The sequence below is a fragment of the Dendrobates tinctorius genome, unplaced genomic scaffold (genome assembly GCF_039654945.1).
Source record: "Dendrobates tinctorius isolate UK_male_01 unplaced genomic scaffold, ASM3965494v1 ptg000126l, whole genome shotgun sequence".
NCBI classification, from domain to species: domain Eukaryota; kingdom Metazoa; phylum Chordata; class Amphibia; order Anura; family Dendrobatidae; genus Dendrobates; species Dendrobates tinctorius.
In genome coordinates this window covers 9602340-9622829 of record NW_027361794.1, presented here as the reverse complement: position 1 = coordinate 9622829, position 20490 = coordinate 9602340, and the positions used below count along the sequence as shown (strand labels likewise).

Sequence of the window (20490 nt, the reverse complement as noted above, 5' to 3'; positions counted from 1 at the left end):
TCTTCAGGACCTCAGCAATTCTCCCTGGCATGCTCTCAATCAACTTCTGGATCAAATCCTGACTGATAGCAGTCCATTCTTGCAAAATCAATGCTTTTATTTTGTCTGAATTTGAAGGTTTTTGTTTGTCCACCCGTCTCTTGATGATTGACCACAAGTTCTCAATGGGATTAAGATCTGGGGAGTTTCCAGGCCATGGTCCCAAAATCTCTATGTTTTGTTCCCTGAGCCATTTAGTTATCACCTTTGCTTTATGGCAAGGTGCTCCATCATGTTGAAAAAGGCATTGTTGATCGCCAAACTGCTCTTGGACGGTTGGGAGAAGTTGCTCTTGGAGGACATTCTGGTACCATTCTTTATTCATGGCTGTGTTTTTAGGCAAGACTGAGAGAGAGCCCATTCCCTTGGCTGAGAAGCAACCCCACACATGAATGGTTTCAGGATGCTTAACAGTTGGCATGAGACAAGACTGGTGGTAGCGCTCACCTGGTCTTCTCCAAATAAGCCGTTTTCCAGATGTCCCAAACAATCGAAAAGGGGATTCATCAGAGAAAATGACTTTACCCCAGTCCTCAGCAGTCCACTCCCTGTACCTCTTGCAGAATATCAGTCTGTCCATGATGGTTTTCCTGGAGAGAAGTGGCTTCTTTGCTGCCCTCCTTGAGACCAGGCCTTGCTCCAAGAGTCTCCGCCTCACAGTGCGTGCAGATGCACTCACACCTGCCTGCTGCCATTCCTGAGCAAGCTCTGCAATGCTGGTGGCTGATCCCGCAGCTGAAACACTTTTAAGAGACGGTCCTGGCGCTTGCTGGTCTTTTTGGGCGCCCTGGAGCCTTTTTGGCAACAAGGGAACCTCTCTCCTTGAAGTTCTTGATGATGCGATAGATTGTTGACTGAGGTGCAATCTTTCTAGCTGCGATACTCTTCCCTGTTAGGCCATTTTTGTGCAGTGCAATGATGACTGCACGTGTTTCTTTAGAGATAACCATGGTTATCAGAAGAGAAACAATGATGCCAAGTACCAGCTTCCTTTTAAAGTGTCCAGTGGTGTCATTCTTACTTAATCATGACAGATTGATCTCCAGCCCTGTCCTCATCAACACCCACACCTGTGTTAATGGAGCAATCACTGAAACGATGTTAGCTGGTCCTTTTAAGGCAGGGCTGCAATGATATTGAAATGTGTTTTGGGGGATAAAGTTCATTTTCTATGCAAATATTGACTTTGCAAGTAATTGCTGTTAAGCTGATCACTCTTTATAACATTCTGGAGTATATGCAAATTGCCATTAGAAAAAATGAAGCAGTAGACTTTGTAAAAATTAATATTTGTGTCATTCTCAAAACTTTTGGCCATGACTGTATATTAGATACGGGGGAACGGAAGCATTGTTTTGTGCCTTATTTTTTATGGTGTTCACAAAAGGGATTAACTAGCGGTACAGTTTTATAGGTTGGGTCGTTGCGGCCACCGCGATACCAAATATGTGTACATTTATTTGTTAGATTTTTTTTCCATTTTCCATTCAAATATTTATTTAGTGGTAGAATATATATTGATTTTTTATAATTAATTTTGATTTTTTTAAAATATTTTTACAACTATTTAATTTTTTTTTTTTACTTTTTTTCTAACTTTTTTACTTAGTCCCACTATGGGACAATCATTTTTTCCAGACTGATCGCTTCTATAGCATGCAGATGAAGCAGCATCTACATGCCATAGAAGCTGTCAGAGCTGCACTGACAGAGACTTGCTGAGAATGCACTGCGCCTGATCAGCAAGCTTGCTAGGTCTAGTGACCAGGATGTCATCATGACATCAGGTAAGCATAGCAACGATCAGGACTCCACGTCACACCGCGGGATCTCTGAAACAAAGGCAGAGGGGCTGTAAGCCCTGTGCTGGGTTCCAGAATGATGCGATCGTGTTCGATAGCAGCATTTCGGTGGTTAAAGTGTCAGAAGTGGTCTGTGACTGCTCCTGGGACCTAGTGCTGGATGTCAGCTGTCAGAATCAGCTGACACCCGGCGGCGATCAACCAGGCACCCACCGTGTGCGCAGCCATTCTACTGAATATATGTAGGTCCTTATTTGGGCTTTTTATACGTGGGTAGACAAAGGAACTACATATTGAGGCAAAAGGCGTATACATGACAGCATCATACTGCAGGGAAAGACATGTATTTTACAGCAACAAAGAACGTGATAATACAACATAACAATATTTAGGAGTATTTCACCAAACTCCATTACAGTCCATAAATCCCCATGTCCCTTTTACCTAATGTCTTTACTCACATAATGTCTGTCACATATTGACAACTGTATTGTCCTTGTCTCAGACATTACTTACTACCATATGACACCACTTATTCACTCTCACAATGCCCTGCAGCTACTCCTATTAAAATTTGTATAAGCCAACCATCCCTGCTAATGGCTCTGAAGTCATTATATGTCTCCATTCTGGATAGAGTTCCAATAACAGCATCTCATTAGCTGCAAAGTTAGTTAGCAAAAAGTTTTCCACGATGGCAGCTCAGTCCGACATGCCTGTTCAACATATTTAGCACTGATCATTTTCTTACAATGAGTGATTTTAATTTAACGTGGTCAAACATGAGGAATGACAAGGGGTTGTCCTAGTAGTGGTCAACCCCTTAACCCCCAAGGGTGGTTTGCATGTTCATGACCGGGCCAATTTTTACAATTCTGACCACTGTCCATTTATGAGGTAATAACTCTGAAACGCTTCCATGGATCCCGGTGATTCTGACATTGTTTTCTCCTGACATATTGTACTTCATTGTTATTGGTAAAATTTCATTCATATAACTTGCGTTTATTTTTGAGAAAACGGAAATTTGGCGAAAATTTTAAAAATTTCGCAATTTTCCAACTTTGAATTTTTATGCCCTTAAATCACAGAGACACGGCACACAAAAAACTTAATAAGTAACATTTCCCACATGTTTACTTTACATCGGCACAATTTTGGAACCAAAATTTTTTTTTGTTAGGAAGTTATAAGGGTTAAAAATTGACCAGCGATTTCTCATTTTTGCAACGCCATTTTATTTTTACGGACCACATCACATTTGAAGCCACTTTGAGGGATCTATATGATACAAAATACCCAAAAGTGACACCATTCTAAAAACTGCACCCCTTAAGGTGCTCAAAACCACATTCACGAAGTTTATTAACCCTTCAGGTGCGTCACAGGAATTTTTTGAATATTTAAAAAAAAATGAACATTTAACTTTTTTTCAATTTTTTTTTATTTGACCAAGGGTAACAGGAGAAATTGGACTGCAAAAGTTATTGTTCAGTTTGTCCTGAGTATGCTGATACCTGATATGTGGGGGGGGAACCACTGTTTCGGCGCATGGCAGAGCTCAGAAGAGAAGGAGCGCCATTTGACTTTTTCAATGCAAAATTGGCTGGAATTCAGATCGGACGCCATGTCACGTTTGGAGAGCCCCTGATGTACCTAAACATTGGAAACCCCCCCACACGTGACCCCATTTTGGAAACTAGACCCCCCAAGGAACTTAACTAGATATGTAATGAGAACTTTGAACCCACAAGGGCTTCAAAGAAGTTTATAACATACAGCAGTACAATTAAAAAATCATATTTTTTCCACAAAAATGATCTTTTCACCCTCAATTCTTATATTTCCAAGGGTAACAGGACCCTAAAAGTTATTGTGCAATTTGTCCTGAGTACGCTGATAACCCACATGTGGGGGTAAACCACTATTTGGGCGCATGGCAGAGCTCGGAAGGGAAGCAGCGCCACTTGACGTTTTTGGCTGGAATTGAGATCGGACACCATGTCGCGTTTGGAAAGCCCCTGATGTACCAAAACAGTGAAAACCCCCCACAAATGACACCATTTTGGAAACTAGACCCCCCAAGGAACTTATCTAGATGAGTGGTGAGCACTTTGAACCCCCCAGTGCTTCACAGAAGTTTATAACGCCCGGGCGTGAAAATAAAAAAATCGTATTTTTTCCACATACATGATCTTTTAGTCACCAATTTTTTTTTATTTTCCCAAGGTTAACAGGAGAAATTGAACCCCAAAAGTTGCTGTCCAATTTGTATGCTGATACCCCATATGTGGGAGAAAACTACTGTATGGGCACGCGTCAGGGCTCGGAAGGGAAGTAGTGACGTTTTGGAATGCAGACTTTGATGGAATACTCTGCGGGTGTCATGTTGCCTTTGGAGAGCCCCTAATATACCTAAACAGTGGAAACCCCCCACAAATGACACCATTTTGAAAACTAGACCCCCCAAGGAACTTATCTAGATGTGTGGTGAGCACTTTGAAACCCCCAGTGCTTCACAGAAGTTTATAATACCCGGGCATGAAAATAAAAAAATCATATTTTTTCCACAAACATGACCTTTTAGTCCACAATTTTTTTATTTTCCCAAGGGTAACAGGAGAAATTGGACCCCAAAAGTTGTTGTCCAATTTGTCCTGAGTACGCTGATACCTCATATGTGGGAGAAAACTACTGTATGGGCACACGTCGGGGCCCTTTCCTCGGAAAGGAAGTAGTGACGTTTTGGAATGCAGACTTTGATGGAATGGTCTGCGGGTGTCATGTGCGTTTGGAGAGCCCCTGATGCACCTAAACTATTGAAACTCCCCACAAGTGACCACATTTTGGAAACTACACCCCCCACGGAACTTATCTAGATGTGTGGTGAGCACTTTGAACCCCCAAGAACTTCACAGAAGTTTATAACGCCCGGGCGTGAAAATAAAAAAATCATTTTTTTCTACAAAAATGATATTTTTGCCCCCAATTTTTTATTTTCCTAAGGGTAACAGGAGAAATTGGACCCCAAAAGTTGTTTTGCAATTTGTCCTGAGTAGGCTGATACCCCATATGTGGGGGTAAAACACTGTTTGGGCGCATGGCAGAGCTTGGAAGGGAAGGAGCACATTTGACTTTTTCAACGCAGAATTGGCTGGAATTGAGATCAGATGCCATGTTGCATTTGGAGAGCACCTGATGTGCCCAAACAGTGGAAACCCCCCAATTATAACTCCAACCCTAACCCCCAACACACCCCTAACCCTAATCTGAGCCCTAACTATAGCCCTAACCCTAGCCCTAACCCTAGCCCTAACCCTAGCCCTAATGGGAAAATGGAAATAAACACATTTTCTTTTAGTTTTATTATTTTTCCCTTACTAAGGGGGTGATAACGGGGGGGTTTTATTTACTATTTATAGCGGTTTTTATGTTTGGCGGCTGTCACACGCTAAAAGACACTTTTTATTGTAAAAACAGTTTTTGCATCACCACTTATTGAGAGCTATAATTTTTCCATATTTTGACCCACCGAGTCATGTGAGGTCTTATTTTTTGCGGGACGAGTTGATGTTTTCATTGGTATCATTTTCGGGCAAGTGACATCTTTTGATCGCTTTTTATTCCGATTTTTGTGACGCAGAATGAACAAAAACCAGCGTTTCATGAATTTCTTTTGGGGGGAGCGTTTACACCGTTCCACCTGCGGTAAAATTGATAAAGCGGTTTTATTCTTCGGGTCAGTACGGTTACAGCGATACCTCATTTAGGTCTTTTTTTATGTTTTGGCGCTTTTATGCAATGAAAACAATTTTATATAAAAAATATTTTTGCATCGCTTTATTCTGCGAGCTATAACTTTTTTATTTTTTTGCTGATGATGCTGTATGGCGGCTCGTTTTTGGCGGGACAAGATGACGTTTTCAACGGTACCATGGATATTTATATGCATCTTTTTGATCGCGCGTTATCGCACTTTTTGTTCGGCGGTATGATAATAAATCATTTTTTGCTTCGTTTTTTATTTTTTAAGGGGTTCGCTAAAGGGGTTAACTAATGGGACAGTTTTATAGAGCGGGTCGTTACGGACACGGCGATACCAAATATGTGTACTTTTATTGTTTTTTTTTTATTTCCAAAAAATGAATTTATTAGGGAATGTTTTGGTTTTTTTAAAATTATTGTTACTTTTTTTTTTTTTTTTAACTTTATTACATTGTCCCAGGGGGGACATCACTGTCCTGTGACAGATCGCTGATCTGTCACATCACAGATCAGCGATTTGTCACAGGCACTGCACAAGGCTTCCTCGTGCCTGCGCTTTGCAGGCACTGAGGAAGCCAGCTCCCTGCAGGCCCCCCGAAGGTCCCCGTCGCCATCTTGGATTCGGGGACCTGCAGGGATGGAGCCCCCCGCAGCAGCGCTGCACATTGCGCTGCTGTGGGGGGCTCAGGGAAGCACGGAGGGAGCCCCCTCCCTGCCGATGCTTCCCTTTAACCCCCGGTACACCGCGATCGTGTTTGATCGCGGTGTGCAAGGGGTTAACATGTCGGGGGCGGTCCGTGACCACCCGTGACACATTGTGCCGGGTGTCAGCTGTGATAATCAGCTGACACCCGGCCGCGATCAGTGGCGCTCACCACGTGGGCGCCGCTGATCGCTGTGACGTACTATCCCGTCCCTGGGAATTAAGTCCCAGGGCACATGGACGGGATAGTACGTCACATGGCAGAAAGGGGTTAAGAAGATACAATTTTCAGTTAAAATATTTCCAACATTCTGACAATGAAAAAGCTTCTCTCCTGTGTGACTTCCCTGATGTTTATTAAGAGTTGATTTCGGTGGAAAGGATTTCCCGCATTAAGAACTTTAAAAAGGCTTCTCTCCTCTGTGGGTTCTCTGGTGCCTAACCAAATCTGATTTACGGGTTAAACATTTCCCACATTCTGAACAGGAAAAAGGCTTCCCCCTGCGTGATTTCTTTGGTGTATAACAAGATTCCATTTCTGGTTAAAACATTTCCCACATTCGGAACAGGAAAAAGGCTTCTCCCCTGTGTGAGTTCTCTGGTGCCTAATCAAATCTGATTTCTGGCTAAAACATTTCCCACATTCTGAACAGGAAAAAGGCTTCCCCCCTGCGTGATTTCTTTGGTGTATAACAAGATTCCATTTCTGGTTAAAACATTTACCACATTCGGAACAGGAAAAAGGCTTCTCCCCTGTGTGAGTTCTCTGGTGCCTTACAAATTTTGATTTATAGATAAAACATTTCCCACATTCTGAACAGGAAAAAGGCTTCTTCCCTGTGTGAGTTCTCTGGTGCTTACCAAAATTTGATTGATTGTTAAAACATTTCCCACATTCTAAACAGGAAAAAGGCTTCTCCCCTGTGTGGGTTCTCTGGTGCCTAAACAAAACTGATTTCTGGTTAAAACATTTCCCACATTCTGAACAGGAAAAAGGCTTCTCCCCTGTGTGAGTTCTTTGGTGTTTAACCAAATCTGATTTCTGATTAAAACATTTCTCACATTCTGAACAGGAAAAAGGCTTCTCCCCTGTGTGAGTTCTCTGGTGCTTAACAAAATTTGATTTATTGTTAAAACATTTCTCACATTCTGAACAGGAAAAAGGCTTCTCTCCTGTGTGAATTCTTTGGTGCTTAGCCAAATCTGATTTCTGGTTACAACATTTCCCACATTCTGAACATGAAAGTCTATTCTCTGCTATGTGAATTTTTTCATGTTTAAGAAAAGTCTTTTTGAGAAAACTATTTCCATATTCTGAATAAGAAAATGGCTTCTTTTCTTTAAAATCAATTTGTTTTTTAATGCTTATATTGTTACTTTGAGTTTCCTTAGTAGTTGACAATGAACCAGAAGACAGAACCTGTTTGAAAGGATCAGATGTCAAATCTTTGCTGTGAAGGGATGATGGTATATCTGGAGTAATGGCGTTCTCTTCAATTGTATCCTGTGGGATCTCAAGATCATCTGATTTAAAAATTGAAGATGTCAGCTGTCCTTCTGATCTCCTGGTATAGTCATCTGCTAAAAATTAAACCAATTATTAATTTTGAAAAAAAAAACATCCAAAAAAATTGTTATACTTTTGAGCATTTCTACTTAAACTCTCTGTAAAAATTACAAGCTTTTTAAAAATATTGAATTATTCACCAAGACAATGACAATTCAGAGTCTAATCAAAAGCCTTCTAGCATGACCTAGTGCATCGTGGTGTTCAATGGTTTGTTCATTCTGCCTCTCAAACATGGAATAAAAAGCCACCAAACAATATTATGTAGGTGAATATTATACCAATAAAACTTCTACTCATCACATGAAATAGAAGATACCACTAAGGTCCATCATCTTTCAGTGGAAAAACAAAGGTTTCCACATTATTAGTGGCTCAAAAGCTCTTGAAAAGCAACATGGCTTCCATAAACCAATCCAGCAATATAAGATAAGATAATAAGATAATAAGATTCTGCAGGTGAACAACTGGCTACGTCGATGGTGCCGTCAGCAACGATTTGGATTTCTGGATCACGGAGTGAACTACTTATACGATGGACTACTTGCTAGAGATGGGGTGCACCTTACGAAGACTGGAAAACATGTATTTGGAAGTCGCCTTGCTACACTTGTAAAGAGAGCTTTAAACTAGAACAACATGGGAAGGGAAGCAAAAGACCAGAAAAAGCCATACACCTGACAAATGCTATTGAGAACTCTGCTATTAGAAGTGGAAAGGAAGAACAAAGACGAAAGAATCTAATTAATAAAAATATTGGAGAAAGAGAAACCAATCACAAACTAAAATGTTTCTATACTAATGCACAAAGCATGGGCAATAAACAAGGAGAATTGGACCTACTAACACAGGAAAATAAATATGATGTCATTGGAATCACTGAAACTTGGTGGGACAATACACATGATTGGAATACAAGACTAGAAGGATACAACTTATTTGCAAGAAACAGACTTGATAAACGAGGAGGAGGTGTCGCATTGTATGTTAGAAACGAGTATATCTGCACAGAGATTGAAGCTTCAGAGACTGGGAGTTCTGTGGAAACTGTTTGGGTAAGAATACAAGGACAGAACAATGGAAAGGACACCATTGTAGGCATTTACTACAGGCCGCCTGTGCAAGCTGAAGATATGGATGAACTCTTTATGCATCAAATGGCCAAGTTCTCCAAAAAATATGACATAGTTGTCATGGGAGATTTCAACTATCCAGACATTTGTTGGGAATCTCTCTCAGGCAAAACTAACAGGTCAAGGAAATTCTTATCCTCTCTTGCTGACAACTTTATCTTCCAAAAGGTAAGGGAGAAAACAAGGGGAACTGCTACCTTGGATCTAATCCTTATAAACAGGGAGGAAATGGTTGAGGTGGTAAAAGTGGCTGGGACCCTAGGAGGTAGCGACCATGCTATTTTAGAATTTTGGATAACTAGAGGCGGAAGACCTGTGAAGACACAGACGTCAAGGTTAGATTTCAGAAAGGCAGATTTTAAGGGATTCAGAAAGAGAATTGGAGGGATCCAATGGCTGGATATCCTTAAAGACAAAAATGTCCAGGAAGGATGGGAAATCTTGAAAAATGAAATTCTCAAAGCACAGTTGTTAACAATTCCGAAAAGAGGGAAGAATAGGAAGCATTTAAGGAAACCAGGATGGATGAACACAGAACTTAAGCACATGCTAAAAAGGAAGAAAAAAATGTTTATAAAATGGAAAGAGGGAGACATATCTAAAGAAGAATATAATGCTGTCTGCAGAACCTGCAGGGCACAAATCAGATTAACAAAAGCTGAAAATGAAATGAGGCTTGCAAGACATGTCAAAAGCAATAATAAAGGATTTTGGGGATATGTCAAAAGTAAAAGAAAAGTCAAAGATGCTATAGGATTTTTACAGGATGAAAATGATGAAATGGTAAGACAGGATGTTGAGAAGGCTGAACTTTTAAATTCCTATTTTGCATCTGTTTTCTCTCAGAAAGGAAATGTAACATCAACTGTTATTCACTGTCCTATTAAGGGAATAGAAGAATCCAGGATATCTATAAACAGAAAGATAGTGAGGAAACACTTAGCTAACCTAAATGAATTCAAGTCTCCAGGTTCAGATGAATTACACCACAGAGTACTGAAGGAGATAGCAGAAGAAATTTTTGAACCCCTCTCCATAATCTTTGAAAATTCTTGGAGAACAGGAGAAGTGCCAGAAGACTGGAGAAGAGCAAATGTTGTTCCTATCTTCAAAAAGGGGAAGAAGGTGGACCCAGGCAACTATAGGCCGGTGAGTCTGACTTCTAGACCAGGAAAGATCTTTGAACAAATTATTAAACAACATGTATGTCAGTACCTGGATAAGAATGAAGTGATTAAACAGAGTCAGCATGGGTTTGTAACTAATAAGTCATGTCAGACTAACTTAATTTCCTTCTATGACGGTATCACTGATTGGGTGGATCAAGGAAATGCTGTAGATATAGTATATCTTGACTTCAGCAAAGCATTTGACAAAGTCTCTCATACAATCCTTATTGAAAAAATGACTAAGTATGGAATGGACAAGGCAACTGTTAGGTGGATTCATAACTGGCTTAGTGATTGGACCCAAAGAGTGGTCGTAAATGGCTGCACATCCAGTTGGAAGAATGTCTCAAGTGGGGTGCCACAGGGCTCTGTCCTGGGCCCTGTATTGTTCAACATCTTTATCAACAATTTAGATGAAGGAATTGAGGGTAAACTGATTAAATTTGCTGATGACACAAAGCTAGGAGGGATAGCTAATACTAGAGAAGAGAGAGGATTCAAAAAGATTTAAATAAACTGGAGCAGTGGGCAGCAACTAACAGAATGGTTTTTAACAGGGAGAAATGCAAAGTACTACATATGGGCAATAAAAATGAAAAAAGCATATATAGAATGGGAGGAATAGGGCTAAGTGACAGCACATGTGAAAAAGACTTGGGTATACTAATAGATCACAGACTGAATATGAGTCAACAGTGTGATGCAGCAGCAAAAAAGGCAAATGCAATTCTAGGATGTATTAACAGAAGCATACAGTCTAGATCACGTGAAGTCATTATTTCCCTCTACTCCTCTTTGGTCAGACCTCATCTGGAATATTGTGTCCAGTTTTGGGCACCACATTTTAAAAAAGACATCAACAAACTGGAGCAAGTTCAGAAAAGAGCGACCAGAATGGTGACCGATCTGCAAACCCTGTCTTATGAGGAAAGGTTGCAGGATTTGGGAATGTTTAGTTTGCAAAAGAGAAGACTGAGAGGAGACTTAATAGCTGTCTACAAATATCTAAAGGGCTGTCACATTGTAGAAGGATCAACTTTATTCTCATTTGCACAAGGAAAGACTAGAAGCAATGGGATGAAACTGAATGGGAGGAGACACAGATTAGATATTAGAAAAAACTTTTTGACAGTTAGAGTGATCAATGAGTGGAACAGGCTGCCACGAGAAGTGGTGAGTTCTCCTTCAATGGAAGTCTTCAAACAGAGGCTGGACAGACATCTGACTGGGATGATTTAGCGAATCCTGCTTTGAGCAGGGGGTTGGACCAGATGGCCCAGGAGGTCCCTTCCAACTCTACGATTCTATGATTCTATGATATCCGCTCTGTCAAAGTCAAATTTCCACTTGCTTCTGAGCCTTGCAGTGTGCTCAAACCACATTTAGCATCCATATATTTGGCATTACTATAGTGAGACGAACCTAATTAATTTACGGTGTGTGTCTCCTGGAGCACAATCTAGGCACCATGTGTTGGGTAATAAAATGCAAAATGTGAAATGCTACGTTGCAACATCCGGTAGAAGCTAATTTCCATAAACTGGTTGTGGAGTCAAAATAGTCACTACTCCCAGAGAATAATTCACTGAGGATTATAATTTCCAAAATGGGGTCCAAGCCTAGGGGTCTCTGTGTAAGTCCAGATTTAAAGGATGATGAGCAAGGCAATCCCTGGGATATGGAAAATGGAGTAGAGCCAAGCCTTCTCGTGGTGGCCATCTTTTGATCTGCCAGGTGATCACTTACAGTGCTCCCAATACATTGTGTCTGCAAACTATTCCAGCAAGATCTGCATTCAAATATCTAAATGTATCTCCTTCCTTTCTTAACCTGCCATGTGTCAAGAAAGTAGAGTACAACCATATACAGGGTATTGTCAGATTCAAGAGACATTGGAAAATAATTTGTAAGGTCCATTGGTTTCCTATTATCCTGGTGAAAACTCTCTGGGTAATTACAGTATGTAGCTTGGTGGCTATTGGCAATCTAAACTTTCATAAGGGCCAATATTTTCTGTCAGATGAGTTTCAAGAAGAAATATTAGACATTCATAGAAAACTTTTTATAATAGTGCAGAGGTGAGGTGTCTTAAATTTAGATCTGAAGCATTGGAAGAGGTAATGGAGACCTTCTTTTACAGGCTACCATATAGTTGCAGACTCACATAAGTGAGGCAGGCCGATCCCACCACCATCAAACTAGCATACAAAACGAACCTGTAAAAAAGATATAGAATAAAAAAGCTTGGTATAACCCCAACAACAACAACATATTTGTGGGGGTAGAGCTCCATCACTAGACTGGAGTTGCACTTATTTATGGTGGAGCATTGGAGCTACCGAGTTCTGAAGTTAATTTATTGCTTCCCATATTGGGAGAGATTGTGCAGTAATCACAATTCCTTAGGCTCCAAAATGTAATGTAAGTTATGATGTTGGCTGATTCCATGAAACCAGGACTCGAGCCATGGCAACACATCTCCTGCAGGTGTGAAAAAATGTATACTACAGCCATCAGCCATGCACTGCTTAGAGATATATCATGGCACAGGTATGATGGTTTTTTTTTATAGTTTATCGCAACCTTGTTTGAAAGTAGTCGGTTTTAAAAGAAACAGAAGAGTCAAGATAAAAGGAAACTGTCATGATATCGTACAAAAATTCACACTTGGCCTCACAGTACATTTAATGCTATCGATCATGAAAGTGAATTTTGGCCAGAAAGACTGGACCTGGTCGTGTAGGGACCATATGAGCACATTCAGCAGCACAGAAGGGAGAGAAGGTAGATTCATCCAATAAGATATCAGGGATCTAGGAAGCCAACAGCATCATTTCCCTCCACTTTCTCTTACAGGACAATCATAATACTTTTCTTCAAGTGATTTTCTAAGTTGTCAGCACATTCTACGTATGGTGTAATTTGGGTTTGTAGTTTACAGATCTGGGCAGATAACGGTCAGGATCTTCTAATTTAGGTAGGTGAATCTTTCCGTTTGTAAGTCCCATAGAAAAGGGCTTTCAGTGCGCAAAGTCATTTGAACAGTTTTTGGTGGAGGAGAATGTTGTTGTCTAGAGAAAAACTGGTGATTCCATGATTATGATTTGGCCGGACTACATGACCGATAAAGCAGTCACAGCCGGTGACTGAGAAGAATCTACTTCTCTGCATTTAGTGGTCACTACTCACCTGGGTAGTCATAAGTAGGAATCTCCTCTTTACACCTCTCATTACCCCTCACATATGTCTCTGTAGTATTAATATGGGTCAGATCTTCACCCTGAAACAAATATTGTAAAAGTCACAGACAGACGGAGAAGTCACATCTATGATCAGCTCTAATCCCGCCATCTACACTGTTCTCATTACACAAGTTCTGTGATGTATTAAGAGAAGCATAGAGTCTAGATCACGTCAAGTTAATATTCTCCTCTACTCCTACTTGGTCAGATCTCTTCTGGAATACTGTGTACCAATTCTGTGCACCACATTTAAAAAAAAAAAAAAAAAACATTGAAAAATGGAGCAAGTTCAGAGAAGAGCTACCAGGATGGTGAGCGGACTGCAAAATATGTCCTATGAGGAACGGTTAAAGGATTTGGGAATGTTTATTTTGCCAAAAAGAAAGCTAAGAGGAGACTTAATAACTGTCTGCAAATACAGTGGGTACGGAAAGTATTCAGACCTTTGTTCCATTGCAGCCATTTGTTAAATTCAAAAAAGTTCATTTTTTTTCTCATTAATGTACACTCTGCACCCCATCTTGACTGAAAAAACAGAAATGTAGAAATTTTTGCAAATTTATTGAAAAAGAAAAACTGAAATATCACATGGTCATAAGTATTCAGATCCTTTGCTCAGTATTGAGTAGAAGCACCCTTTTGAGCTAGCACAGCTATGAGTCTTCTTGGGAATGATGCAACAAGTATTTCACACCTGGATTTGGGGATCCTCTGCCATTTTTCCTTGCAGATCCTCTACAGTTCCATCAGATTGGATGTGAACATTGGTGGACAGCCAATTTCAGGCCTCTCCATAGATGTTCAATTGGGTTTAGGTCAGGGCTCTGACTGGACCAGTAAAGAATGGTCTCAGAGTTGTTCTGAAGCCACTCCTTTGTTATTTTAGCTGTGTGCTTAGAGTCACTGTCTTGTTGGAAGGTGAACCTTCAGCCAAGTCTGAGGTCCAGGGCACTCTGGAAGAGGTTTTCATCCAGGATATCTCTGTACTTGGCCGCATTCATATTTCCTTCAGTTGCAACCAGTCGTCCTGTCCCTGCAGCTGAAAAACACCCCCACAGCATGATGCTGCTACCACCATGTTTCACTGTTGGGATTGTATTGGGCAGGTGATGAGCAGTGCCTGGTTTTCTCCACACATACCACTTAGAATTATCACCAAAAAGTTCAATATTCATCTCATCAGACCAGAGAATCTTATTTTTCATAGTCTGGGAGTCTTTCATGTGTTTTTTACCAAACTTTATGCAGGCTTTCATATGTCTGGAACTGAGGAGAGGCTTCCGTCAGACCACTCTGCCATAAAGGCCCAACTGGTGGAGGGCTATAGTGATAGTTGACTTTGTGTCACAGTCCAATTCTTGGATCTGTGTCAGATTCTGGATTCCCTCATTTAAACTGCTTTTTTTTTTTCCTTTCAGGCCCTTGGGGCCTTAATATGGGTTTTTGCCCCCGGTGGCCACAGGTGTTATTACATGTCTGATAGTTTTCTTTGCTTTACCTTTTACCCCCGGTGGCCACAGGGGTTATTACATGTTTTTTATTTCTCTGCTGATGGTGACCACTCCTCCTTTACTATATAAGGTCACCTGGTGTATCAGCTGGTGTTGGTGATAGCAGGTCCTTTGTGGATTCCAACCACGTTGACGTTAGCAGCTGGCTCTGAGGTGTTTAGCCACTGCTGAAAGCTGATCTGGTGCTGATCTCTGCTGCCCGGTGACTGCAGCAGAGAAAGATGTGAAGGTAGCTGCTGGCTCTGAGGTGTCGAACCACTGCTGAGAGCTAATCTGTTGTTTTCCCCGTTTGGTGTATTTTCCTTTGTGTTTATTAGTGCAGTGGTGGGACCAGTGTCCGCACTAACCAGTTCCCTAGTAAGGGATAGGTGCAGGGCTAGTGAGTGATTCATGTATCCTGGTCGGCGACAGGTGAAGAGCCTGTATAGGGAATGTTAAGAGTGTTCAGGGACACTGCCTTACGGGAGTGCAGGAGGTCTCCACGTCCCCATTCCCTATTGCAGGGCCCACCGTTGTATCTGTTTCCCCGGTGTTCCCCTTTTGTCTTGTTGTTTCAGTTACCGACCTGCGGGTCGTGTCACACAGGACAGGTACACGTGACAGTTTGTGGAACTTTCTCCCAACTCCCTACTGCATCTGTGGAGTTCAGCCACAGTGATATTGGGGTTCTTCTTTACCTCTCTCACCAAGGCTCTTCTCCCACGATTGCTCAGTTTGGCAGGACAGCAAGCTCTAGGAAGACTTCTGGTGGTTCCAAACTTCTTCCATTTAAGGATTATGGAGGCCACTGTGCTCTTATGAACCTTGAGTACTGCAGAAATTATTTTGTAACCTTGGCCAGATCTGTGCCTTGCTACAATTCTGTCTCTGAGCTCCTTGGCCAGTTCCTTTTACCTCATGATTTTCATTTGGTCTGACATGCACTGTGAGCTGTGAGGTCTTATATAGACAGGTGTGTGCCTTTACAAATCAATTCCTATCACAGGTGGACTCCAATGAAGGTGTAGAACTATCTTAAAAAGGATCACAAGAAAATGGACAGCATGTGACTTAAACATGAGTGTCTGAGCAAAGGGTCTGACTACTTATGACCATGTGGTATTTCAGTTTTTCTATTCTAATAAATCTGCAAAAAATTCTACATTTCTGGGGTTTTTTTTAGTCAAGATGGGGTGCAGAGTGTACATTAATGAGAAAAATAAATGAACTTTTTTGAATTTAACAAATGGCTGCAATAAAACAAAGAGTGAAAAATTTCAAGGGGTCTGAATACTTTCCATACCCACTGTATTTGAAGGGATGTCATAGTGTAGAGGGATCATCCTTTTTCCAATTTACACATGGAAACCCGAGGAGCAATGGAATATAAATGAAACTATGATTCTAAGTATAAAACATATATAGCACTGATGGATAAAACAAGACTGAGCACAAGACCTTCACAGCCATCTACACATCATAGGGGAGATCTCATGACACCTTCCGTTCATCTACCTGATGATCCTGAGGAGCATTGCTATCTTCTTGTTTACAGTCCTGTAGAAGAAGAGGACGGGGACATCTCTCTGGTGTTGTGCTCTTACTGGATAGATCTGGAGGAAACACATATAGGGACTGAATTCATTCTTTACATACAGATAATTATAGGCCGTGTGTATTTAGTCCTGTCTATTACCTGGTGATGTGAGGGGCTGGGGAACCTCCATCATGACGTCCTTGTACAGATCTTTGTGTTCTTCTAAATACTCCCACTCCTCCATGGAGAAATAGACAGCAACATCCTGACACCTTATAGGAACCTGACACATACAATGATACCGTCATCCCCCAATCCCTTCATAGCGTTACTGTATAATGTCCCAGCATTCCCAGTGGTGTCACCTCTCCAGTCAGCAACTCAATCATTTTGTAGGTGAGTTCCAGTATCTTATGGTCATTGATGTCCTCATGTATCAGAGGGTGAGGTGGAGGTTCTGTGATTGGGCACAGGGGTCTTCCGGATCCCTCAGACACAGAGTCCTGACAGCTCTCACTAGAGGTCTTCTTCACTACTGTGTAATCCTGGTTATGGAGAGACACATTAATAAATCTCACTACAGACATTTCCAGAGTCCTCACCTCTCCAGTTCTGTCCATCTGTTACTCCTATAGATAAGAATGATGTAATGTGACGTCATCAGAATCTCTCACCTCTCCAGTAAGCCGGAAGAGGATCTCTAGGGTGATGTGTAATATCCTCTCCGCCATCTTGTCTCTCTCCATATCCATCCTTGATGGGTAAATCAGGAAAATTCTCTTATATAGAAGATCCTCACTGAGAGGATCCGATATTGTAGAAACCTGAATGAGAAGATGAGCCGATGTAACATCATAAAAATCCTGTGTAATAATACAATTACTGGAGATAATAAGGGAAACATATGAGATTTATTATTTTACAGTATTTAGTTTCCTTCTTTACACCTACTAATAAAACCTATATATTTAGGCCACAGACAACAAGCAGTTTCTCCCTCGGAGTCGGCAGCTGAATACGTTCCTCATAGACTCATCTTCCATAACGCTAATTCTGGTCTCATTACCGACACTGGAATCGGCATTAGCAATACTGCAGGAGATATTCATTACACGTGACAGGAGAAATAACTACTTCATGATGAGGACGACATCTTCATCTTCTACTACGGCTCTAGAAACATATTTGGCCAGAGTCCGTCACTGACTCCATCACCACCGGCCGTCTATATGAAGGTTTCCTGTCTTCCCCGCACTGTAATCTTCTATCACGTTAGATCTCAGGTCTGATTCACACACAGAAGTTTGAGGCTTTTATAGAAGATTTTTTGTTTCCACAAACATCGGACAGAAATTATCTGATCCCAAACTCTCCATGTACAGTGATTTATGGGGTTTATTTCTGGCCTTAGGCTTTCCTATATTACAAGAAAAACACCAGAAAAAAAGCAGAAATTAAAATGTTTCTAAAGAAAATTGGCTCCAACAATTACTGCAAAAAGAAAAAAAACATAAAAAAGCAGAAGGCCTATTTTATTATTTTTTAACAAGTGAAACTTTTTTTTACAAATTAACTCTTTTGGGTCCAAGAGCATAGATGTATACCAGGGCTGTGGAGTCGGAGTCGTGGAGTCGGAGTTAGTTTTGGTTGTAGTCGGAGTCGGTAGAAATGTACCGACTCCGACTCCAGCTTTAAAAAAAATGTATTAATATTTCATAATTGAACTTTCATATGAATTTTATAAATGTTACTCAAATATATATGTTCTATCAAACTATGAACAACAGTGATAAGCAGTTCTGCTGGAGATAGAGACATTTCTTACTTCTTGTGTGTCACTGTTCTCCACTGCCCTTATCTAATCTTATACTTGGTTAACCTCATGCTGCCCCAACCCCCCTACTTACAATGTATGAAACTGAAAGTGAAAATGTGTTGCAAATTCTTAGTAGTAAAGCTCCTCCTCTAGACTAAATCATACTAGGTGTGCGTCTTCCAAGCATCTCACAGCTGCCTGCTACTCAGAAGAGGAAGACTGTAAGAAGTATTATCCTTTCAACAAACTTTGCATCAGTTAACTGTGAGTACATGAGGAATAATAACAGTATTACTGACCACTATATCAGTTGTACGACCTGGCAATAATTTTGTACAATTGTTTTTAGGAAAAACAATTGTCATTTGGATTGTGAATGCAGAATTAAAAACCTGAGAATGTCAAAGAAGCATCACATTAAATCAGCTGTATTTGAACATTTCACCATCACTCAAAATAGAAAACATTATGTCTGTCAGTGTATGACAAATGATCCAGACGAAAACAAATGCTGTGAAGCCAAGATGAGTGCATATTCAGGCAAAGATAAAAATGCTCCTACCAGAGCTTCTAATCTGTGGGGTACCACAGGGCTCTGTCCTGGGCCCTGTATTGTTCAACATCTTTATCAACGATTTAGATGAAGGAATTGAGGGTAAACTGATTAAATTTGCTGATGACACAAAGCTAGGAGGGATAGCTAATACTAGAGAAGAGAGAGAGGATTCAAAACGATTTAAATAAACTGGAGAAGTGGGCAGCAACTAACAGAATGGTTTTTAACAGGGAGAAATGCAAAGTACTACATATGGGCAATAAAAATGAAAAAAGCATATATAGAATGGGAGGAATAGGGCTATGTGACAGCACATGTGAAAAAGACTTGGGTATACTAATAGATCACAGACTGAATATGAGTCAACAGTGTGATGCAGCAGCAAAAAAGGCAAATGCAATTCTAGGATGTATTAACAGAAGCATACAGTCTAGATCACGTGAAGTCATTATTTCCCTCTACTCCTCTTTGGTCAGACCTCATCTGGAATATTGTGTCCAGTTTTGGGCACCACATTTTAAAAAAGACATCAACAAACTGGAGCAAGTTCAGAAAAGAGCGACCAGAATGGTGACCGGTCTGCAAACCCTGTCTTATGAGGAAAGGTTGCAGGATTTGGGAATGTTTAGTTTGCAAAAGAGAAGACTGAGAGGAGACTTAATAGCTGTCTACAAATATCTAAAGGGCTGTCACATTGTAGAAGGATCAACTTTATTCTCATTTGCACAAGGAAAGACTAGAAGCAATGGGATGAAACTGAATGGGAGGAGACACAGATTAGATATTAGAAAAAACTTTTTGACAGTTAGAGTGATCAATGAGTGGAACAGGCTGCCACGAGAAGTGGTGAGTTCTCCTTCAATGGAAGTCTTCAAACAGAGGCTGGACAGACATCTGACTGGGATGATTTAGCGAATCCTGCTTTGAGCAGGGGGTTGGACCAGATGGCCCAGGAGGTTCCTTCCAACTCTACGATTCTATGATTATGAATCTAAAGAGACATTTACAGCGCTTTCATCCAGAAGTACTGAAAGCAGTGGATGAGAAAGACTGCATCCAAACCAATGAACCAGTGCCCAGCTCTTCCAGCCAAACAAAGGAGCAGAGAACATTGCAGCCATCAGTTGCAAGATATTTTGTCAGTGACAAAGTTACTGTGACAATGACAGTAGATACATTTAAAAAACAGATCATAGAGCTTGTTGTAAAGGATAGTGTGCTTATTTCATTATTTTCACGACCAGCTTTTATGTGTCTGAATGGGGAAATGGCCCGCAAGCTTGGTGTTTCTCTGGAGAGAGAGAGTATTAAAAAATTAGTAATTGAAGAAGCTTTTAAACAAAAGGAAGAACTTAAAAAAACTCTCAAGGGACGCTTTCTGTTTCTTAAAATGGATGCCTGCACACGTCACAGAGTGAACTATTTTGCCATCAATGTCCGATTTGTTTGTGACAAAAATGAAATAGTTACCAAGACATTGGCAGTAAAAGACACCAAAGCTCATCACACCAGTGAGTTTCTCCAGGTCTTGGTGGAAAAGGTTCTGCAAGACTATGAACTTAAAAAAGAGCAAGTTCTTTCTGTCGTAACTGACAATGCTTCAAATATGATAAGTACTATTAAGCTAATGAATGAGAGTAATGATGGTGACCAGCAGCTAGAAGAAGATTC

General features: G+C 40.7%; 1 protein-coding gene across 2 annotated transcripts; it reads right to left on the bottom strand.

Moving 5' to 3' along the window:
* Positions 1–2169: 2169 nt before the first annotated feature.
* Positions 2170–17267, bottom strand: LOC141047315 (uncharacterized). 2 transcript variants are annotated; one of them, XM_073542376.1, is made up of 6 exons: positions 17122–17267; positions 16813–16992; positions 16607–16730; positions 16426–16523; positions 13368–13458; positions 2170–7890 (listed from the first exon to the last, which is right to left on the bottom strand). In XM_073542376.1, the coding sequence occupies exons 1-6, from the start codon at positions 17197–17199 to the stop codon at positions 6770–6772; spliced, it is 1692 nt and encodes a 563-aa protein (XP_073398477.1). In that variant the 5' UTR covers positions 17200–17267; the 3' UTR covers positions 2170–6769. The 2 variants fall into 2 exon arrangements, with proteins under 2 accessions (XP_073398477.1, XP_073398478.1); XM_073542377.1 differs by having other exon boundaries at positions 2170–7887.
* Positions 17268–20490: the final 3223 nt, after the last annotated feature.